Here is a 23,128-nt window from a genome sequence, read left to right on the forward strand (position 1 = left end):
CTCCCTTCTTCCCTGGGACCATCCCTCATGGGCCTGGGCTTAGCCCAATCCTTGGTTTGGTGCTGACCCCCAGTGGCAGCAAAGGGTATGACAGAGTCCTCAGATGAGATGGAATTAGGGAGGCTTAGAGCCCCAACTGTCCTAATTAGGCATAAGGACCCTCATGAATACACATCTCTAAGGGCACATGGGGAAACTGAGATCCACAGAGAAATATACCCAAAGTCAGAACAATAGCTAAAGGCAGAGTCAAGGCTAGAACCAGAGCCGGGTTGAGGAAGCTGAACTTCAGAGAAGCTGAGTGGGTGCCCAGGGTCACATAGCTACTCTGTGGAGGAACCAGAATTAGAACCAGGCCTCGCCCAGCCTCCTAACATGGAAGACTTCCCATTGGCTGGGGAGAGTACATCAGCTGAATCTTGGCTCTCCCTTCACCACCCCTTCTTCCCCAGCTGGCTCCAGAGCACACGCTCATGTCCTTCCGGAAGGCCCTCGAGCAGAAGTTGTATGGGCTCCAGGCTGATATTACCATCAGGTAGGTGTAGCGGAGGGGATATAGCTCCTCTAACCCCTCCCACACACATCAGCATCCACCTGGGTCTCTGCTGGGAGAACCTCTGGTCTCAGAGCCTCTGAGATGGGAGGAGGGGGGCTTAGATTATCCACAGCAGGGCAGGCACCCCGTTCCTGCAGACTCCAGGACGTAAAATAGAGGAAAGAACAAATGCTCTTGGTGCAAGCAGGAGCCCTGCCACAGAGCCACTTGCAGGGAAAAATAGATCTATATGGCTGTGTATGATAGAGCTCCAACACTCTCATGAGGGAAACAAAGCAAGTTGCAGAGTGATACAGTCACTGTGACCCCAGTTACGTTTTAAAAGACCACAAAAAAGTGACATATACACTTTCTCCCTGTATATATATAAGTAGATACTAGTATAAATGGCAGGAAGAATCCATACTAATCTCATAACAGGTTATCTGAGAAGAGAAGATGGGCAGGACTGTCATATATAGTTGTACAGGTTGTGTACTGAACAAGGGCATCACATATATGAGGACATTGTTCCCAGTATAGACATAGAAGTGTGTATTTATCACAACTTTCTAACAGATGGTGGTAAAATGCCTTGAGGAACAGAGGGCACGGGTGCCTTTTACTTTTTCACACTAAGGCACCATATGAGCTATTGGCAACCCTGGTAGAGTAGACAAGGATTGGGGTCGGATGGAATTTGCCAAAGAGGTCTACATTTGCACTGTTCCCATCATAGCATCACAGGGATTTGGTTCCAAACCAGGTTCCACCACTTACAGGCTGTGGACCTTGAGCTAGACACTTCCCTCTCTTAGCCTCAGTTTCTCCATTATCAAATGAGGCAGCACCTACCTTCCAAGGCTGCTAAGAGAGTAGGTCCAGCTTTTTTCCCAGCCCTCCCTCCTTGGCAGTCCCCACCCCCATCTGACCCTCACAGAGAGCCAGAAGGCGTTGGCCCTTCAGGGTCACCCACCAGCCCACTGTCTTCCCTGTGCAGATGGGGAGACTGAGGCCCAGAGAGCGGCAGCCCAGCCGGGATCCTGTGCTGGATGGGGAGGACTGTGTGGGGTGACGATCATTGGTGGGCAGGTGAGGGATCTGGGGGGTCAGTGACTCGACGGCCCCATCCTCCCTGCAGCCTGGACGGCGTGCCCTTCCTCATGCACGACGCCACCCTGCGGCGCACCACCAACGTGGAGGAGGAGTTCCCAGAGCTGGCCCGCAGGCCTGCCTCCATGCTCAACTGGACCACCCTGCAGAGACTCAATGCTGGCCAGTGGTTCCTGAAGGTCTGGCTGCACCTGACCCCAATCTTAGGCATGGAAAACACCAGCAGGGACTGCAAGGAGTGAGATGCAAGGGTGGCCATCAGCTCCGAGACCCCCACTCACAGGGCTTTCCCGACCTCCACCCAAGCTGCTTAGTGGCCTCCTGGGCTCCTGCCACGGCTGCCAGATCTCGTGGTTGTCACTGCTTGTTCTGGGTCCGTTTCCCTTACTATAAAAGGTTGACAGGGACGAGAGCAGTAAATAGAATTGTTAACTCTGTAAAACTCTAGAGAGGGGTTGGCTTTCTGGTCTGAAATGCTCTAGAAGGAGAAATGCCGTGGGTCTGGGCACGATTCCAAGTAAGCTGTCCTCCGTCCTCTTGCTAAGCAGGGTGTGGGGAAGAAAGGTGAGGGCTGGGGCCTCCTACAGCCTCCACATGGCCACAGCCATCAATCTGCCGACCCCAGCAGCCTCTGGCAGCCCAGGGGTCTCCACGCTCGGTTGCCAGAAGGGTATACGGGGGCCCCCAAAGGGCTGATGATGCAGCCATGTGTGTGTCCCTATCCCTGCCAGACTGACCCCTTCTGGACAGCCAGCTCCCTGTCACCCTCCGATCACAGAGAGGCCCAGAACCAGTCCATCTGCAGCCTGGCAGAGCTCCTGGAGCTGGCCAAGGGCAATGCCACACTGCTGCTCAACCTGCGTGACCCGCCCCGGGAGCACCCGTACCGCAACAGTTTCCTCAACGTGACTCTGGAGGCCGTGCTGCACTCTGGCTTCCCCCAGCACCAGGTGAGGCCCTGCAGCGCAGCTCTGCTCCCGGGAGCTCTGGCCTGGCTAGAGCCCTGCTGCTGCATAGCCTCTCCCTGTTGCACTCCGGACTTCAGCTTTCTCATTTGTAAAATGGGGATCACACACCCCTTACTTCCCTGGCAGGGTCATCATGGGACAAGAGGAAAACAAGAAAACACCTTAAAATGTATAAAGGTCCAGGCTGTCAAGTTATTTCAGTGAAGTGTTGCCCTGTTGTGTGGTGTAATAATTTGGGACCAGAGAAATCTGACATCAGTTTAGGACAGCACACTAAGTGCTAGTGGCCATGTGCAGAGTAGTGGCTGTTTGGGTTTTCCCTCCCGTACTAGCAGCGGGCCAGAAGGGAAGCTTCCTGAGTTGCTCCCAGTGCGCTTTGCAGCCTTGGCTGGGACTGAGTCCTGCCCTGCTAATGACTGCATCTAAGCTTTCACTGCCTGCCAGGTCCCGTCTCTCAACCCCACGGGTGCTCTAGGAGGGGTAGCTACTCTTACCCATTGTGCAGAAGAGAAGTCCGAGGCTGCTTCTCTCCTGCCTGCAGGTCATGTGGCTGCCTAGCAGGCAGAGGCCCCTGGTGCGGAAGGTGGCTCCCGGCTTCCAGCAGACATCGGGCTCCAAGGAGGCGGTCACCAGCCTGCGGAGAGGCCACATCCAACGGCTGAACTTGCGCTACACTCAGGTGTCCCGCCAGGAGCTCAGGTGCCTGCCCTGACCCAGGCTCCTCCAGGAGAGGGTGGGACTGAGTCTCTCTCAGTCCTGCCACCACCGCCCCACAAAACACACACACAGTTGGGCAGAGGGATGGGCACACAGAGGAATCGGGCACACATGGTTCAAAGACGACAGAGTATGTCAGGCAGACCCGGGCTTGTCCCCGAGCTTGGCCCTCTGGAGCCGACGTTCCTTCCCCTGGGCATGGCTGTGAAGTGGTGAAGAGGACATGCTTTACCAGCCCTCACACTGGGCCCGGAGCTGCCAGAGTCCACATGCTGACCCGCCTCTCCCCTGCCTCACAGGGACTACGCGTCCTGGAACCTGAGTGTGAACCTCTACACAGTCAATGCACCGTGGCTCTTCTCCCTGCTGTGGTGTGCGGGGGTCCCATCCGTCACCTCTGACAACTCCCACACCCTGTCCCAGGTGCCTTCCCCCCTCTGGATCATGGTGAGTTGGGGGGCAGAGGGCACCTGGGGGGCAGTGCTGGAGCTGCCTATGGCCTGCCCTGACCACTCAGCAAGCTCTGTGCTTGGGGCTGTCCCTGGGAGGTCTCTGGCGTGGTGGGAAGTCTGTGGTGGGGGTGCAGGCTTGAGGCATGAGGATTTCATGGCATCTGGGATCTGCACTAAGGTATTGGGAGGACCCTGGGCCTGATCCACAGGGAGAAAAGCATCACTAAGGGCTCTAGAGAAGTAAAGAGCTGCTTGGGTTTCTTTGGTTTGGAGGGTAACAACAGGACCGGAATAGGAAGCATTGACTGGGCGCGGGGCTCACACCTATAATCCCAGCATTTCGGGAAGCAGAGGCAGGATGATGACTGGAGCCCGGGAGTACAAGACTAGCCTGGGCAACATAGTGAGACCCTGTCTACAAAATAATAATAATAATAATAATTTGCTGGCCATGGTGGCACACACCTGTAGTCCTAGCTACTTGGTAGGCTGCAGTGGGAGGATTGCTTGAGCCCAGGAGGTCGAGGCTGCAGTGAGCTGTGATCACTCCAGCCTGGGTGACAAAGTGAGACCCTGTCTCAAAAAATAAAAATAAAAAAGAATAGGAAACATTAAAATTTGCTCAGAGAACAGCAAGTAAAACAATATTTTAGCTGATTGACTGTGCACCTGCAGATAGGTGGTGGCTCCACTGCCACCTCCCTGAGCATGCAGAAGGCAGATGGAGGGTATCCTTATGGCTGAGAGAATGCAGTGCCAATGAATCAGACCTAAGATGTGGATGGTTCTGTGGGAGAGGAGGGTGAAGGGAAGGCAGCCTGGGGAAAGGGGCAAGACCGATGGGATGAGAGTCAGGAGGGAGGGAGGAGCAGGGTCAATGTCTTTTAGTATCTGGCTCCTGCTTTGAGGCCGCTGGACACACAGACCCTGCAGGCCTAGCACATGCCCCCTCTGCCCTTAGCACCATATAATCCCCTCCTACCCTGAGAGTGCACACATGTACACATACACGCCCCGGCCCCCAGGCCCATAGAGCCCGGAGCCCACACCTGCAAAATGTAATCTTCAGCCCCCAGAGCCCCTCAGAGTCCTCCCTTGCCCTTCGCCAGTGGCCATGTGGGGTCCTCTGGTCCACGGACCCTCAGTCTGGAGCCTCAGTCTGGACTGGCCGTGACTGGAAGTTGGCCTTGGGCCGTCTGTCCACAGCCCCCGGACGAGTACTGTCTCATGTGGGTCACTGCCGACCTGGTCTCCTTCACCCTCATCGTGGGCATCTTCGTGCTCCAGAAGTGAGTAGGATCTGACCACTTCCGTGGCCATCCCTACCCTACAGCAGGCCCAGCCCCTACCCCAGCCAGGTGAACCTGCTCCTGAGCCCTGGGCCCTCAGCCAGGAGCGGGCCTGACCAGGGGAGAAGGAAGGACCCTGGTGGCCCCATCCTGCCTCAGACAGAGGCTGGGTGGCTTCTGGAATGAACTTGCAGCTGGGAGCGCAGAGCCAAGCTCCGCCTTGAGTGGCTGTGTGGGCTTAGGTGAATTTCAGTTCCTCTCCAGGCTGGCCTGCTCATCCGTTAGCCAGGGCATGGGTTCCCACCAGCCCTCAGCAAGATAGCTGAGGTGTGCTCGAAGTGGGGAGGTGTGGTTGGTCCCAGGGAGGGTCTAGGGCCAGCCCGGGGCCCCCACCCAGCCAGGAACCAAGGGGCTGGGATTTTATTCTTTACTGACGTTCTCTCTCTGTCCCATCCTGCTCTGATCGGCGCATGTCCCTCCTCTCTCCCCCTCCCCCTCTCTCTGCTGCACTCTGGCATCTCACAGCTATCACTTGATCAGGTAATTCTGGTGTGGTCTTCCTCCTCCTCCTCCTCCTGTTCCTCTTTCTCCCTCTTGCCATCCCCTTCTCCAGTTCTGTCTAAAAACCCGCCGTGCACCAAACCCTGTGCCTGGGTCACCTCGCAGACACCACCCTTGCCTGAAGCCTCCCTTACCCCTGCAATCCTCTTTTCTGCTCCTGCTGTCCCACTGCCGTGTGTGTCCCTCTGCTCCCTGTTCCTACGGCCGTTTCTGCAGGTGGGGACCAGTGTTTCCTTGACAGCTTCCTGACCTGGCCTCTCTGTGTACCAAAGTGTCTCCCTCTGGAGGAGGGGACCCTACCTGGGCACCGGTATCCCCCTGCCTCTGGCCCACTCACCGGGGTCTTCACCACTTGTCCAGGGCAGACCCTACCAAGTTTCTGCCTCTCTCTTCCCATCTTCTCCCTCCCTGGCTCTGCCTTTCCCACTGTTCACTCTTCCTGTTTACCTTTCTCTGCCTCTCCCATCTCTTTCTCTCTCTTCTTTACATTCTATCTGTGACACCCATCCCTGCTTTGCTCCCCCCACACACAGCCTTTTCCTTGTTCCCCCGAGAGGACCCCACAGTGGCTGAGCTTCCTGTTCTGGATGTGCCTGGCCAAGAGACCCTGGCCTGACACTGTCCTGGGTTTTGACGTGAATTTCCAGGATGAGACCTAGACTCAGGGACCCAAGTCTCCCTTCCTCTAGTGCCTTAGCCCCTCCTGGGTCAGGCAGCTTCACCAACCAGCTTCTAGGAGGAGACGCTGTGTCTGGCTATGGGACACTCCCTGAGTCATTCCTCTGTCCGCCCAGTTGACCAACATCCACACACACCGGCTGCTGGTGCTGGTGCTGTGTCTGCAGCAGGAGTTGGGCCTTCTCACGCGGAGCCGAGCGTGTCAGGGAGGCTGCCCCATGGTGATTCAGCCGCTGGCACAGACATGCTGGGTTTGCTCAGACACAGCCAGGGCAGTGTCATTGTCTCCTGGGGATCAGGAGAGGCCTGATGGAGGAAGGGACCCTGGGGGACAAGGCCAGGGGAGGATACCATTTCCCTGCGGACCTTATATTTCCATTCATTCGCTCAACAAGTACAGGTCAGGCGGCCAGGACACGGCAGGCGTTGATGGTGCTGGGGCACAGCGATGAACAGAGAGAGATTTGCTCACTGCCCTCAACGATTCATAGGGCAGCCAGCCTCGCCAGGGTGTCTGTGCTACCCCCCGCCTCCTGCTTTCCCCTTGTCTGCCTGCTCTGTTCATCCATCCATCCACCTGTCCATCTGTCTGTCCGCTTCTGCTGCGCTGACCCCATCTAGAAACTCACAATTGGTTTCTTGTGGAGTCTTGACTCCCTCCATCCCCCAAGCAGGGTTCAGTCCCTGAGACAGTTGGGTTCTTGTTCCCAAGCTGATCACCCACTTCTCTTGGTGGGGACGGGGTGAGAGTTCAGTGATCCTTCTGCCTAGATCCCAGGAAAGGTCTAAGTTCAGAGGTCAGGAAACTGGGGCTAGTTCAGAGGAATGACAATAGTGAAGACAGTGGCCTGGGCTGGGCTCAGAAACATGAGTCCTTTCCACTTAGTGCCTGGTCCCTGTATGCCCTGTGCATGCTCCACCTCCCAGCCCACTCTTGAGTAATTTTACCTTGCACCTGTCTCAGCCATCAGGGGGATTCATGCTCTGACCTCCCTCCCCAGTAGGACTGTCAGGACAGAGCAGCAGCTGGCCCCACTCCAAGTCACTCTAACCCCCTTGCCTTGGGAACCTGTGCAGACCAGCTCTGGGCAAAGCCCCCTACCACCTGGTCCCACCCCCCTGCTTTCCTTCCCTCCCTCTCAGGGGGTCTCCCCAATAGCTTCGCTTAGCCTGGTCATGGTGGTAGAGTTGTAAGAGACATCAGCTGGACTCCCTGAGATTGGTGTGTGCCCCAGCTTAGGACAACAGAGTCATGCCTACTAAGCTCCTCCTGCTCCCAAATCTGTCCCATTCAAAGAGAGCCAGGTGCATTACTGGGGACACCTGAGACAGAACTAACCAACTCTAGTCCTGGGCCAGGGCTGCTGACTGACGGCTCTGGAGGTAAAAGGGAGGCCGGGGAGCCCTGGCCGAGAGTCAGTAGGCTCTGATTTGAGCCCCAACTCTGCTCTCTCTCTGGGCTTATTTCCCCCTTGTACAGTGGGACAAGAGTCCTGCTGGTCTCTCAGGCCACATCCAGAGAGGCTCTGGAAGTAGGCAGAGTCCCTGCTCCAAGGCAGGAGTGAGGAGGGACCTGATGCCCACGGGGCCATCTCTGCAGGTGGCGCCTGGGTGGCATACGAAGCTACAACCCTGAGCAGATCATGCTGAGCGCTGCAGTGCGCCGGACCAGCCGGGACGTCAGCATCATGAAGGAGAAGCTCATTTTCTCAGGTACACAGCCCTGCAGACAGGTGGGGAGGCAGGCCCTGGGCCCAGCTTTCTGCACCCCCACATGCAAACAGATGTGTATGTGCACACATTCACGTGCGGCACATACGGGTAGGGACAAGGGCACAGATATACATAAACCCACCGGGATTATACCCACACACATACAAAGGCATAAGTACATGTGTGAAAACACACACCCCCACACACAGTCATCCACTCTGTCATCCACCATGGCTCGGTGTCAGTGCCATGGTTGGTGGGCAGGGGTGGGGTAGGGAGAGGAGTCTGTTTTGAAGGCCCGTCCCCCTTTGCCTGATTCATACTTGGATCCTACAATATTGGCCTCACCCTTGCTCTTTGCCAGTCCCTATCAACATTCCCAGTCTGATGGAAGCAGCAGCTACGTAAACAGAGGCATGGAAAGTCGAGTTCCTGCGATGGCAGTGCTGTGGGGGAGGACGTGGTCAGAGCTGCCTGGGCAGTGAGGAATGCTTTGGGTGCCTGATACACTGAGATGGGGAGGATGCAGAGGAGGTGCCTGGGTAATGGCTTCAAGTTGAGGGCCAAGCGAGCTGAGGGAAGGAAGGGCATTCCAGGTGGGCACGGCATGTGCGCAGAGGTGGCAAGGGAGCACTGCTTGCCTGGGCACCAAGAATGAAGTGTCCCTCTATTGGGCCGAACTCCACTCAGCAGAGCTTTCTTGAGCCTCAGATCCGTGCCCAGCACTCTACCAGGCCCTGGGGACATAGATGCCCAGAACCCACCCTGGTCCTTGAGGTGTTTTGGGGGCCCAGGCAGGAACCATACAGAATGTGGCCAGGGCAGAGGGAAGCAGGGGCTGGGGTTGCCATGAGGAGGCCCCAACCCGGCCCAGGGCTCTGATGAGGCTCCGTGGCAGATGAGAAGACTTGAGCCAGACTGTAGGAAAAGGAGGTGGTGTTGGGGCAGCCACTCCTAAGAGAGGGGCCAACACACGCAAAGGCCCTAAGGAGAGTGGACACATGGGTGCCAAGCTCAGGGACACAGGTGGTTTTCTGTGACTGCAAAGTGAAGTCCCAGGGGACAGCAGATGAAGGTGAAGCTAGAGTGCTCGGCAGATACCAAAGGGGCCTTGAGTGCCAGGCTCAATGTCGACCTGAGCCCAGTGGTTTCATCAGCCTCCAAGTGCCCAGCTGGGTGGTACAGCCTTCCCGCCCCATCTGTCACCCATCCTTATGACTGCCTCCTCCCCGACTCACATTCTGTCTCCCTCTGGCCCAGCAGAAATCAGCGATGGTGTAGAGGTCTCCGATGTGCTCTCCGTATGTTCAGACAACAGTTATGACACATATGCCAACAGCACCGCCACCCCTGTGGGCCCCCGAGGGGGTGGCAGCCGCGCCAAGACCCTCACAGAGCGGAGTGGGCGTTAGCTGAAGACATGTCTGTCCCACCTGTACCTGACACAGAAGCCAGGGGAGCCTAGGAGAGCTGATGGAAGCGTGTCTGAACTCGGAGTGCTCTGGAAGCTGGCTCCACAGCCTCCTTGTGGGCTCCAGCCCCTTGTCAGCCGCAGCCTCTCTTGAGGGGGACTCCCGTGTCCCCCTGAGGCCCAGCTGGACCAGGACTCCAGCCTCTCAGATGCCCCTGCAGGCCTGGGGCTCCTTCTGGGTGGTGTGGGGCCTAGGGCTTGGGCCCCTCTTCTGAGGCCCTCTCCTATATCCTGACTTGGAAGCTTTGATGGGTCATGGGCCATGCCATGCCCCCTGTGGCAATGGAGGGTGCGGATGCTCACCTGTGCCGTCTGTCCTCCTATCTGTGCCCCGAGGCACTTGAATTCTCTGTTTTTATCCTGCCCCAAGGGCCTGGGCCGGGCCTCTACCTGAAGCAACTCTGCTCTTCCTGTCAGTCTCAAAGCACAAGGAGGTTCGGCCCAGGAGGAAGCCAGCTGCAGTGTGGAGACACGTCCTCCTCCCCAGTCCACCTCATGCCACCACCAACCCCCTGTCCCAGGAGCAGACCTGAGCCACATTCCCTAGGAGCAGCTGGAGATGGCCAGAAGAGTGAGCTCAGGGCTACTGGATCCTATGCCGAAGTGTCCAGCAGACCTCAGGGCAGAAGAGTCCCCTAACCCAGGAGTCCACAGACTGATTTAACCTCAGGTTCCCACATCAGTGGCCACAGGGCAGGGCCCACCTGGTAAAAGTGTTCTGGACATGGTCACGGTGGGTGTGTGGCTAAGTAGGCCTGCACAGAGGGAACCCAAGGGGCTCGGCCAATGTGATTAAAGCTGCCATCTTGATGTGTGTTGTCTCTGAATTGCCAGCAGGAGGGTGGGGACAAGTGCACAGGGTCTAGGTTTCAGTTCTGACCCTATGATTTGAGGAGGAACCGTTCTCAGGAATGAATGGGAAAGCGGCAGGATGGTGCCTCCCCTTCTCTGGGTCCACCACCGTGCCAGTGGCTGGGCGCCGGTATCCTCACATGGTGGACGGGGAGACAGTCTTGGAGAGGTAAAAGTGACCTCCAAAGGCCACACAGCTTAGAACAGGCCAAGCCAGAATCCCACCCAGAGTCTGACCCCAGCGCATATGTTATGTCTCCCGTAAGCTAGGAATGACACACAGAGCGGGAGGGCTCCTGGGTCCAATGTGGGGCTGGGAGTGGGACTGGCAGGTGCCCTCACAGCCACACGAAGGCATTCTGAGCCTCCCGGCTGTGTTGGGACAGGCCTTCAGCACAGGGAGGCCTCTTCCCCATGTGAGGAGTTTGGCTTTGACTTCTCCGAGCTTTGGACCTGCCTGAGGAGGGCCCATGCCCATGCCCAGGACTGGGGGCACCTGGGCTGAAAGCCAAAGTACAGCCCTGGGACCACAGGTGTCCTTTCCTTCCAGTCCTTGGGACCTCTGCTGTCTGTGAGCAGGAGTCAGTGGTGGCATCAGAGCAGGCCTGTAACTCCCCTCTTTGTTCTGAGAGTCTGCCCGGTCATGGATGTGTCCTGAGGGAAAAGGGGGAAGCTGAGCCCCAGCTCCAGCCTGCATCAAATTAACTCCATGCTTCCTGGGAGCCAAGGGACGTGTGTCTTCCAAACAGGAATCTTCTGGATAGAATTCTTGGGGTCTAGGAGATTCTGGCATGCAAATGTTGGAAGCTCCACTGGGCCCCCACAGTAGCCTCGAGGAGCGGCCCTCCTGCCCCTGCTACTGAATGTCTGGCAAGTGCTCCTCTTCTTGGGGCAGAGGTCAGCTCCTGCCTCTCCCTGGGCTCAAGGGAGTGAGACTCAGAGCCACTGTGCCCCCTGCCCCACACATGCTTAGTCATATTGGCATCTACATGGTCACACAGCCACATGTCCACACGCAGCCCAGTGCTACACAGTCACTGCATTCCATGTACTTCCACAATCACGCATAGTCACCCTGGAACCTACATGCCCACAACTGCACGATGACACCCCTCCCACACCCCAACTCCAGCACCATACACCTTCAAACCCTTGTCCTCATTCAGGGACAAGGCCGGCACCAGGTCACCCCCAACCCCAGGCACGAATCCAAATCCAAACCCTGGAGTTGCACACAGTCAATCCACTCTTACGCCCCTTCTTTCTTTCCCTCCCTCCCAGGGCTAGTCCAAGAGTAGAACAAAAGCCCAGCATCCCCTCCCCACTCGCTTCTCCCTTCCTCTCCCTCCCCCTCCCTCCTGGCGTCCAGCCCCTTTGTCCTCCCGCAGCTGAGCCCGAGCAAACAGCGAACAGGGGTCTGGGCAGAGCAGCACGAACATTGGAGCTTGGGCTGCCAGGGGTGCGGGCAGCAGGCACAGACGGGAGTGATACCTGTGAGAGCAGCAGCTGCGGAGCACTTGGGAGAGGGTGTGGCCAGGTAAGCGCCAGGTGCATGGGGCAAGGCTTAGGCTGCGGGGCTGCCCCAGCTGCGTGGTGTCCACAAGTCTGAGATGGGGAGGATGCGGAGGAGGTGCTTGGGTAATGGCTTCAAGTGGATGTGGGTGTAAAAAAGAGTGATGGTGGCATGTTCGAGTAAGCTTCTACAGGCTGGGCCCTTCAGTCTGCATCATGACCCATGGCTTGAAGTGCCTAGACTCAGCCGAGAAGGGAGGATACTCATTGAGTCCTACCTGGGAATTTTTACCTTCCGTGTTCCAACTGGGTGTCCTTCGGCCCCCAGACTGGGGATCCCAGAGTGAATGCTGGATCTGATGTCACTGTGTGTCCAGAGCGCCCAGTGCAGTAGATAGTAAAATGAAAAAGTACTGACACACTTCCTAGGAGGGAACTCTTTCTCCCCCAGGGAGCTGCTTGTGCTGTGGGACACCTTTGCAAGAAGTCCATCCTTATGCTAATGAGACCGGCCCTCTTGGGTTTCAACTCAGAGTGTAGTTGCTTTCTGGGCTAGTGGAGGACAGACTGGTTGCAGCGTGCTGTGATGACCGGTCTCACTTCCTTCCACCTCCTGGCTGCTCCTTGGGACACACCCCCACCCTGGCAAGTGTGGCATGCAAACCCTGGAGCCAGGTGGATTCAGGATCCAGTCTCTCCACTTGGGCAAAAGTAGTTAACTTTCTTGCCCACCAGGGAGTTCATTTCTCATGATGCTGACCAGGGGATCCATGGCCCGGAATGACCAGGCCATGAAAGCCAGACTAACGCTGGGCAGGATCTGACCTCCAGAAGCAGCAGAGCAGCTGGGAGCGGGAGGATGGAAGGAGAGGCAGGGCGCAGAGGGTGGACCTGAGCCCCCTAGAGTAAGCTGATGGAAAGGAGGGAACTCCCTGTCCCTGGAGGTGTGCAAGCAGAGGCTGTGTGTTCATAATGGCCAAATCATAACCAGCATGGCCCAGCCCCTCCGCCTGCAGAGCGCCTTCACAAACACCCCTCTGCTGAGCCTCGCCGCAAACCTCTGAAGGGCAGGTGTCCTGTGTGTGCTTGTTTCCCTTATGACAAACTAAAGGGGCAGGGGTGGGCTAAAGAAACTTCTCAGGTTGTGAGGATGAAATTAAATTATGTCTATAAAAGTAACTGGCACACACAGTGTCCTTCCTTCCTCTCGAGTAAAAACAATACAGGGAAACACCCATGTAGCTCGTTTGTGTACCAGCACTTTTCATAAAGCCCATGTAATAGTCATGAAGCCACAGCCCTGTGAGGTAGGGATCCCATTTCAGATGAGATAACTGAGGCCAGGACCCGCAGGTGAGAGGAGTGACTTGCCCCCGGCCACACCGTGAGCCAGTGGCAGGGACTGGGTTAGTTTGTCCCTAGAGTTCTTTCCACTTCCAGACGGTGCTACCTGGAGAACACCAAGATAACTCACTAGAGAGAGGGCCAGCTTCCCTCAGCCTGGGCTCTAACCTTTCACCCTCTGAGAATTCGCCCATCCTCAGCTGGAAGGTTCCCCTCAAGGACGCCCTCCCTGACTCCCCTCCACCTGGGTCCAGCGCCCCTTCTATGAACTCCCCTAACACCCGGTGCCTCCCCATGGCACCCCCGCCAGACTGTGACCTCCGGGCACACTGAAACTATGGTTGTCTTGCTCACTGCCTGGCACAGAAAAGGCTCCCAATAAATACTTGTCGAATCTGTTTGCGCGAATGCTGTGTGTATGATGCTGTCTATCAGGGGAGTGCTCAGGGTGTGGTCAGTGCTCAGCATCTACCGGAGATCGGCAGGAGACAGGCAGGATTGAGCAGAGGACGGTGGAGTTACTGTACCCTCTCTCTCCTGCACACGCACACAGTGGGTCTCTGTGGGGCGGCCTTAGTCCCTTGACCCAGGGCTTCAACTCCTGTCATGGGACCCTCCTTACACAGATACATTTCCAGGTTCCAGTAACTTCCCTGCTCCCCCACTTCAGACCCCGGGGCGGCCAAGGCGCCTTGCTGTTAGTAGCCCGGGGAACAGCCCTCCTCCTGCCGAAGTCCCTAACGCCGACTCCGCTGTTGAAAATAGTTCCTTTATTAGACCCTCCTCCGATTATCCTATTTGAGAGCGTGCCATCTGTCTTCTGCAGATATCGATAGGAAAACGCTCAGCGAGTTTGAAGAACCCAAAGGGGCACTGAGTGTCTGAGTGGGTAGGCAGGGCATAATGTCGTGCTGGTGAGGCGGGGCTGAGGCACTGTAGCCATAAGGAACCTGAACGGAGGGGACAGTCGCTTAACAAGTGGTCAAGGGAGGAAATAAACGGATGAGGGCGGTCGCCTCTCCCAGGCGCAGCCAGGTGACTTCCCCGATGCTGTTTGTGTTCTCTCCCCAGCAGGATGCGGCAAGGCCCTGGGCCGGAGGAGTCGGAGCCGGGCTGCGAGGCGCCGTGCGCGGGCCGGTGCCACGCGCAGCGCGTGCTGCAGACCCTGAACACGTACCGGCGGAGCGGTACCCTCACCGACGTGGTGCTGCGCGCCGGCGGCCGCGACTTTCCATGCCACCGCGCGGCGCTCAGCGCGGCCAGCGCCTACTTCCACAGCTTGTTCGCGGCCGGGCGGCCCGAGCGCGGCCCGGCAGTGGTGCCGGTGGCTGCCGAGGCGCCAGGCACAAGCCCGGCCGGGGCGGCGGCGGCGCTGGCCGTGGTGCTCGACTACGTGTACGGAGCGGGCGTGCGGCTGCGCGAGGAGGACGAGGCGGCGGCAGTGCTAGCGCTGGCGGAGCGGCTGGGCGTAGCGGGCCTGCGTGAGGCCTGCGTGCGCTTCCTCGAGGGCAGCCTGCGCGCCGCCAACAGCCTAGCGCTGCGCCGCGTGGCCGTCGCCTTCTCGCTGGCTCCGCTGGCCGAGCGCTGCGGCCGCGTCCTGCGCCAGGCCTTCGCCGAGGTGGCGCGCCACGCCGACTTCCTGGAGCTGGCGCCCGACGAGGTGGCGGCGCTGCTGGCGGACCCTGCGCTGGGCGTGGCGCGCGAGGAGGCCGTGTTTGAGGCGGCCATGCGCTGGGTGCGCCACGACGCGCCGGCCCGCCGCGGGCAGCTGCGACGCCTGCTGGAGCACGTGCGCCTGCCGCTACTGTCGCCCGCCTACTTCCTGGAGAAGGTGGAGGCGGACGAGCTGCTGCAGGCCTGCGGCGAGTGCCGCCCGCTGCTGCTGGAGGCCCGCGCCTGCTTCATCCTGGGCCGCGAGGCCGGTGCGCTGCGGACCCGGCCGCGGAGGTACGGCCGCCGTCCCCTAGCCTCCCGCCCTCCGTTCTTCCCACCTTCTTCCACCGCCCATTCATTCCTTCATCATCCTTTAGTACTGCCTCTTGATGACATGCAGACAGACATTCGTTAAACATTTTAGAGGCTCGGTGCCCATAATTCTGCCCTTGAAGAGTTAACAAGCCAGTGAGGGAGATGCAGAGACCCCACCCCTGCGCACACTGTTTCTTTCGCCCATGCAACCGTAATTCCGAGTACTTACTACTCTACGCAAGTTCTGTGCAGGGTGCCTGGGTGTGGAAGTGATTTGAAAACACTGTTTGCCCTCTGGGAGCTCGCAGTCTAATGAGGGATAGAAATAGGCAGGAGCATGGGGAAAGGGTGAAAGCGGACTGCCCCACCCCTGGAAAGCCAGACTGAGAGGCTCTGAGCAGAGTAGCCCTTAATCATGCCCCCAGAGACTACACTATCTCTAACACTAAGCACAGAGCCTGGGACAGAGATCCTCAAATATGTGCCAAAGGAATTAGAAAACCGGTGGCTAAAGGGTATGGTAATTCTGGTGGGGTCAGATGCTTGAGGCGTCAATGAGAGGAGAGAATGATTGGCTGAAAGGGCGAGTTATCCGGCTTAATGGAATTAGGGATAAGGGGATGTCATAGGAGGAGGGAGGCAGCAGAATCAGCGGTTGGAGGTGAGAAAAGAGTGTTGAAGATGAGTTAGCGACAGACAAACCTGGGCTTGAATTCCAGCTTGTCATGACGCTTAATGGCTGCATGACTTTGAGCACGCCATGGTATGTGAGCCTCAGTTTCCTCCGTGTGAAAGCGGTAATAATCCCTACTAATATAATTGCCATACGGATTAAACGAGGTTATTTTTCTAGGTGAGGGCAAGGGCTCTGTAAAGATTTTTTTTTTTTTTCCTGTAGTTTAGAGGTCAGCAGAATGCGGTAAGAATGAGCGATTCTCTTCCCAATACCCACAGGGAAAGTTGGAAGTGGCAGAGTCTAGCGGGAGTGGGGCCGGGGGGTCGGGTGGGCGGGGGTGATGGCAAAAGCTCATGAAAGGGACGAGAGGGTAAGAGAGGGCCGAACTTGGGTGCGGCCCAACAGGCAGTGGGCTTATCCGCACGCCAGATTCATGGACCTAGCTGAAGTGATCGTAGTCATCGGCGGTTGCGACCGCAAAGGTCTCCAGAAGCTGCCCTTCGCCGATGCCTACCACCCAGAGAGCCAGCGGTGGACCCCACTGCCCAGCCTGCCCGGCTACACTCGCTCAGAATTCGCCGCCTGTGCTCTCCGCAATGACGTCTACGTCTCCGGTGAGGGCGGAGCCGCAACGGGAGCTCACACGGGATTGGCTAATAGCCTCCGCGTTCCGCCCCCTTTGCTTTTTCCTCCAATTGGGAGAGGGGGGTGGGATGTTTTCTGATAACCTACAGTTATTGGCTGAAGTGAGCAGAGCTAACTACGGGTGTGACCACCCCCCCCAGTTATTCAGCAATGTTAACTTCAATTCATATGATTACTTTTTGTTCTGAGCAGGTTTCCTAGGGAATTCAATTCGTATTAGTATTAATAATCACTTCATCTAGCCTACTATGTGCCGAACATTATTATGCTAAGAAGCTTACATTCGTTATCATTAAATCCCCCTACAATGCTGTTTTACAGATAAGAAAGGATCAGAGAGGCTCAGAATTTCCCCCATTGTCTCAAAAATGGCAAAGCTAGGAGGAACACACATCTGTTTGATAGCAACAAACTGTGTCCTCCCTGAGGCTCAGGCCCTTGAAGACTCAGAGAAGCATAAAACAGTCTTTGCTCCCCTGGAGTGTCCTGGAGAGGAGAGAGAGACTTCACTTTTACCGCCAGGCAGAATGTGATCGGAATTCTCAGAGTCCCCAGATGATCTGGAATGCCACTCAGGGAATCTAGCCAGGGTTCATAGAAGAGATGATTTTTCAGTTGGACCTTGAAAGTTGGAGGGAACAGTATAGGCAAAGGCACAAGGCCAGGGACATACAGAAAGGAACCCCGGGGACTCAGGGCTCTGAAGTGCAGGTTGAGTAACACAGGTGAGGCAGGAGTCAGATCACGGAGGCTTTGAGTCTGGGGCTAGGTGGATTGACCTTAACGTTGTAAAGAACTATGGGTGCCAGCAAAGGGTAAGGAGCAGGAGAATAAGCCAGGGAGGCCTCACAGATCATCCAGGCCACAGATTACCACTGGACAATTTATCCAAGGCCATTGATGGTTCTGAGCAACATGTGGGGCCTCTGTTTGGTGCCACTAGGAATAAACAAAGATGGGGGCTACCAAACAGATGTGGCTCTGGTCACAGGCTCAGGCTGAAGGGTGCAGTTAGGGTTGTCCCCAAAGAGGCTCCCATTGAGAGGTGAATCCCCGGCCGAGATCCCCAGGGTGGCCAGACATGGGAAGGGAGAGCCCACATCCTGCGTCCCCAGTGCCTGGCCCCATAGGGCATACCATGTCCTCCAGCAGCACCAGTGCTGGGCCTGGAGCCAGAAGCTCTGGTTCTGGCTCTGACAAAAGGCCATGTCGTCTTCAGCAAGTCATTGTTGGTCTCTAAGCCTCATCTGAGTTTCTTATATGTAAACTGGGTGTAATATTCCCAACACCTCATGGAGGGATGAGATCAGAAATGAAATTGTGCGGGTGAAGGTGGGAGGGAGGGTTATTGGGTCACCCTCTACCCCTCCTGGCTCCTAGTGCAGCTGACTCTGCTTTTCCTGGGTCCCTAGTACATTCCAGATGCTTGCCTTGGGTACCCTTTGTACTCTTACCTTTCGTACAGCGGCCCCCTCTTTGCTTCCCTGAGCACAGAGCCTGGCACACCACCAGCACCACCATAAGGCGCCCAACCAGCCACTTCTTCCTGAATCTGTCAGGCTTCTCCCCTCAAGGGTCATAACTCAAGACATTCTCACCACTTACTCAAAGCACACTGTCTGGGTCACAGGCCCAGAGTCTTACACCAGCTCAAGAAGTCCTCTTGCTGCCTTCCCTTAATCTTTCCTTTGGATCTGGGGGCCCTAGTTTCTAGCTCTTTGCGGGTACTTGGGATAGCAAGAGAGCCTGTGGGCAACAGCTGCTTCTCTCTCCCTAGGAGGCCACATCAACAGTCATGATGTGTGGATGTTTAGCTCCCATCTGCACACCTGGATCAAGGTAGCCTCTCTGCACAAGGGCAGGTGGAGGCACAAGATGGCAGTTGTGCAGGGGCAGGTAGGCACAAGCTGCAGCGGCTGCCCTGGGACCCAAGGTACAGATCTGTGGATGTCCTGGAGGGAGGTTGTCTAAAACCCTCTTTGTAAGAAGGGGTCTGAGGCCCCCCCAAAAAGAGACTTGTCCAAGGTAACATAATAATGGCTGATGTTAATAATAATAGCAATTACTGTAATAGTAACAGCCTGATGGTCAAGGGTGTGGGCTCTGGGGCCATACAATCTAGGTTTGAATCTTGATTGTGCCACTCAAGACTAAAAGAATCTGTCGGCCGGGCACGGTGGCTCACACCTGTAATCCCAGCACTTTGGGAGGCTGAGGTGGGCGGATCATGGGTCAGGAGATCGAGACCATCCTGGCTAACACGGTGAAACCCCGTCTGTACTAAAACTACAAAAAATTAGCCGGGTGTGGTGGCAGGTGCCTGTAGTCCCAGCTACTCAGGAGGCTGAGGCAGGAGAATGGCGTGAACCCAGAAGGCAGAGCTTGCAGTGAGCGGAGATCATGCTACTGCACTCCAGCCTGGGAGACGAGACTCCGTATCAAAAAAAAAGAATCTCTCAACTCTCTTCGTAAGCTACATCCCGAATTCAGAAACAAAAATGCTTCTTAGAATCAATTAAGTGGGGTGGTAAAGTCTCAAAACTAGCTATATAGCTATTTTTTTTTTTTTTTTTTTTAAATTTTTTCTGAGACGGAGTCTCTCTCTGTGGCCCAGGCTGGAATGCAGTGGTGCAATCTTGGCTCACTGCAAGCTCCGCCTCCCAGGTTCACACCACTCTTCTGCCTCAGCCTTCAGAGTAGCTAGGACTACAGGCACCCGCCACCAGGCCGGCTAATTTTTCTTGTATTTTTGGTAGAGACGGGGTTTCACCATGTTAGCCAGGATGGTCTCTATCTCCTGACCTCGTGATCTGCCCGCCTCGGCCTTCCAAAGTGCTGGGATTACAGGCATGAGCCACCGCGCCCGGCCTAGCTATTATTATTAAGCATCAGCTTGGTGCCAGGTGTTTTACAGCTGTAACCCGCATTCAGTACCCATCCTAAAGACAGGTCGCATTATCCCCCCTAAATGAGAGGAAACCAGCTCAGGGAGGTACAGCAACTGGGTGGAGGCCGCCCAGGTGGTGGCAGCACTGGGCTCTGGGGTCAGTTTGGTCTTGAAGCTGGGTTGGGGACAGGGAAAATTGGCAGCTCAAAGACTGTAAAACTGAAGCGGTGAGGCCGAGGGGCCTAAGGCCCTGGCACCCGGCTCCCTGGCCCATGTCCTCACTTGCAGCTGTTCGCGGTGGGTGGTTTTGACGGCCTGAGACGCTTGCACAGCGTGGAGCGCTATGACCCCTTCTCCAACACCTGGGCGGCCGCCGCGCCCCTCCCGGAGGCCGTGAGCTCAGCGGCGGTGGCATCCTGCGCGGGCCAGCTCTTCGTGATCGGGGGCGCCAGGCAGGGCGGTGTCAACACGGACAAGGTGGGCGTGGGCCTCGGGTGCAAGAGGGCGTTGAAGGCTGCGGTGACCACTGTGTGCCAGGCGCAGAGCTGGGCGTTTCCGTGCCCTTGTCTATTTCTTCACTTAATCCCATCAACAGCCCAGACCAGTCACCTCCATGTTTCAGGGAAGGAAATGAGCATAAAAATGACCCCAAGGTCACAGTGGGTCAGCAGCACACTGGGACTCAAATGTATGGGCTGGCACCACATAAGTTTCATACATTTTAAAAATTGAGGGCAAGATAGTTAAAATGCTTTTGTTACATTCCAAAAATAATACATTACTGAAAATTTAGAAAACAGAAAAATAGAAAAAAAAGACCCATAATCCCACCATCCAGGCAGAGCTGCTATTTATATTTTGGTGCATTGCCTTACAGGCTTCCACTGAATTGATTTTTGTTTTTCTTATAGTTCTGTTTTCTCACTGTTAGAATTTTGCATTCTGCATTTTATTCTAATTTAGGTATAAGCACTTTCCACGTGATTAGCAACTTTGCAGCCATCATTTCAATGCCTGTACTATTCCACTTGGTGGATGAACTAGAGTCTACTCATCTTTTATTGTTGGACATTTAGGCTTTTTGCAAATAAAAATATTTATCATAGCAGTTCCTTCCCTCCCCCTGATGGCCTCATAAGCCTGTGGTCCTGGGACTTGACTCTTTCCCAAATTTGGGTGCCCACCCTTCCTTATTCCCTGACCACATTCTTTCAGCAAACCCTCCTGGAGCTGAGTGATGGGCACTCATGGTAGGAGGCCCCATTTAACACCATCCATGCAGCACTGATTTGTTATAGGCTGCTGTGGTGGAAGGTGGGGGTCTCCAAGGAAACAGTTGAGGAAACAGAGAGTGAGGTGAGCAGGCAGCTAAGTACAGAAACTGTTAAGGGCATCAGAAACACCCATGGGCATGTAGACAGCTGTAGAAATAGGGCTGCAAGACACCTCAGCTGGAATTGTATGACCTGAGAGCACCAGGAAAAAAGTGAGTTGACAGTGTATGCAGCCAGGAACACATCCCTATGGGGGGTCTGCTCTGAGAACCCTCTATAACCCTAAAGCAGACGGTACCTCTTCTCGCTCGGTATGATGTGCTCTATGATTAATCTTACATGAGGCGACTGTGTTCTCCATCAAAGGAGAGACTGTTCCTGTGTGTGTGTTTTGGGGGGTGGGGAGGGGGAACACCAGGGAAGCCTTTAAGGATGGGGTGGCATTTGAGCAGGACCTTAAAAGATGGGGAGGCTTTTGACAAAGGAAGTCCAGAAGCAGAGGACAGAACATATAACTAGATGAAGAGTCCTTAAGGACAGGGACAGTGGATCTCCCCCTCCCTCCCAGATGCTTGCTCGGGCCAGGTGTCATCGTTTTGAATGAGTGCCCCCAGGGAGACAGGTGGCAGCATGTGGGCAGTGGGGCATTTGGGATGGGGCAGTGAGTCTTCATCACCGCTGCTCCTCTTGCCCCTCAGGTGCAGTGCTTTGACCCCAAGGAGGACCGGTGGAGCCTGCGGTCACCAGCACCCTTCTCACAGCGGTGTCTCGAGGCCATCTCCTTTGAGGACACCATCTATGTCATGGGGGGTCTCATGAGCAAAATCTTCACCTATGATCCAGGCACAGATGTGTGGGGGGAGGCAGCTGTCCTCCCCAGTCCTGTGGTAAGTGGAGGCTTCAAGGTAGGAGAGCGGAACCCACTTCTAAGGCTCTGGATCTTGGAGCTTGTGAATCTTGTGTGACTCCACGCTAGGTGGTTTTATTATACATCGCTCTCTAGCTTTGTCCTCACAGTGATAGTGAACCATGCATTTCACAGATGAGAAGACTGGCCTTAGAGAGGTTCAGCACCTGGCCCAGGCCAACTAGGCCCTGTTAAGGCAGAGTCTAGAACCCTGCAGTCCCAAGTGCTATAGCTTTGAGTGGGGATTTGGTCCAAATGACCCTGTGGTCTCTCCTGCCCTGAAGGCCACTGCTAGTAACCAATCATGGGGTAAGAGGTGGGGAAGGGAGTTGCTAAGTTCTGCTCTAGTGATATCACAGCAGGGAGGCCCAAGTCTTGGAAGCTCTGGCCCCTGCAGTTCCTTGCCTCCCCTACCTTCGTCTCCATCCCCTGAAACTCCAGAGATTACACAGGTATGGTTGGACTGGTGGTCTCTGCCAGTTCTGACCTTTGGTGACCTTAAGTGGTGAGAATTCAGGTTTCCCTGAGTCTGCGATTCTAAGATGGCAGCAGTCGAGATTATTGTTATTGGCGTGCTTACCATATTCCAGGCTCTATATAAAATGCTTTACATGCTTAACTTCCATTAGCTGTTAAGGGAACCCTGTGAAGAAGGCACTCTGGTTCTTCTCCCTTTGCAGATGAGGAAACTGAGGTCCAGAGAGGTTAAGCGACTTGCCTAAGGCCATTCACTGAATAAGGATCAAGCTAGAGCTGGAACTCAGATCCATCCAGTTTCCTGCCTCTCTACAATCCAGATTGCCTGTTCACAGTCTGTGGGTCAAGGTCCTATTATCTGGCCTGGCCAGGCAGGGACAGAAGGAGCCCCAGGCTGAACCTGATAGTTAATTGTCTTTCTGTTTGTCCACTCAGGAAAGCTGTGGAGTCACTGTGTGTGACGGGAAGGTCCACATCCTTGGTGGGCGGGATGATCACGGAGAAAGCACCGATAAAGTCTTCACCTTTGACCCCAGCAGTGGGCAGGTGGAGGCCCAGCCATCCCTGCAGCGCTGCACCAGCTCCCACGGCTGTGTCACCATCATCCAGAGCTTGGGCAGGTGACTCAGATTTGGACAGCCTGAGCCAGGAGGCGGAGAGGCACGCGGAGCTCAGGCGCACACTCTGCTCCCTCGTGGCACCTCCACACAAACAGCCCTTCACTTAACGGTCTCTTTTCTTGTAGAAATAAAACCTTGTTGGGTCTGTGTTCCAGCTGCAGTCTGCCCTGACTGAGATGGAATGTCCAGTATTTGCTCCCTGTGTTTACTCTTGATGAAGCACTTTTATATCTGTTTGGGCTACTATCACAAAACACCTTAGACTGGGTGATTTATAGACAACAGAAATTTATCTCTCATACTTCTCAAGGCTGGGAAGTACAAGATCAAGTGGCCAGCAGATCTGGTGTTTGGTGAGGGCTCTCTGCTTCCTAAATAATATTTTCTTGCTGAGTCTCCACATGTGAGAGGGAGGCCAGGCAGCTCCTTCTGACCTCTTAAATAAGGCTCTAATCCCATTCATGAGGGT

General features: G+C 55.7%; 2 protein-coding genes across 6 annotated transcripts in view; both read left to right on the top strand.

The window, feature by feature from the left end:
• Window positions 1-10,307, top strand: part of GDPD5 (glycerophosphodiester phosphodiesterase domain containing 5) — a 91,817-nt gene extending 81,510 nt beyond the window's left edge. For 4 of the 5 annotated variants that reach the window (XM_017948767.2, XM_017948769.2, XM_017948770.2 and 1 more), the window contains 9 exons: window positions 453-535; window positions 1,677-1,827; window positions 2,380-2,598; window positions 3,158-3,315; window positions 3,633-3,780; window positions 4,992-5,074; window positions 5,600-5,614; window positions 7,914-8,026; window positions 9,290-10,307. In XM_017948767.2, coding sequence (XP_017804256.1) covers window positions 453-535; window positions 1,677-1,827; window positions 2,380-2,598; window positions 3,158-3,315; window positions 3,633-3,780; window positions 4,992-5,074; window positions 5,600-5,614; window positions 7,914-8,026; window positions 9,290-9,438 — 1,119 coding nt within the window. In that variant the 3' untranslated portion in view covers window positions 9,439-10,307. The remainder of the gene's footprint in view (window positions 1-452; window positions 536-1,676; window positions 1,828-2,379; window positions 2,599-3,157; window positions 3,316-3,632; window positions 3,781-4,991; window positions 5,075-5,599; window positions 5,615-7,913; window positions 8,027-9,289) is intronic. The other variant, XM_009186947.3, reaches the window with a different exon arrangement.
• Window positions 10,308-10,433: 126 nt separating this feature from the next.
• On the top strand, window positions 10,434-22,845 carry KLHL35 (kelch like family member 35). Its single transcript, XM_021926326.2, has 6 exons — window positions 10,434-15,152; window positions 16,279-16,463; window positions 18,272-18,390; window positions 19,670-19,858; window positions 21,354-21,542; window positions 22,475-22,845. The coding sequence occupies exons 1-6, from the start codon at window positions 14,281-14,283 to the stop codon at window positions 22,661-22,663; spliced, it is 1,743 nt and encodes a 580-aa protein (XP_021782018.2). The 5' UTR covers window positions 10,434-14,280; the 3' UTR covers window positions 22,664-22,845.
• Window positions 22,846-23,128: the final 283 nt, after the last annotated feature.

Source organism: Papio anubis, chromosome 12, assembly GCF_008728515.1.
Source record: "Papio anubis isolate 15944 chromosome 12, Panubis1.0, whole genome shotgun sequence".
Classification (NCBI taxonomy): Eukaryota; Metazoa; Chordata; class Mammalia; order Primates; family Cercopithecidae; genus Papio; species Papio anubis.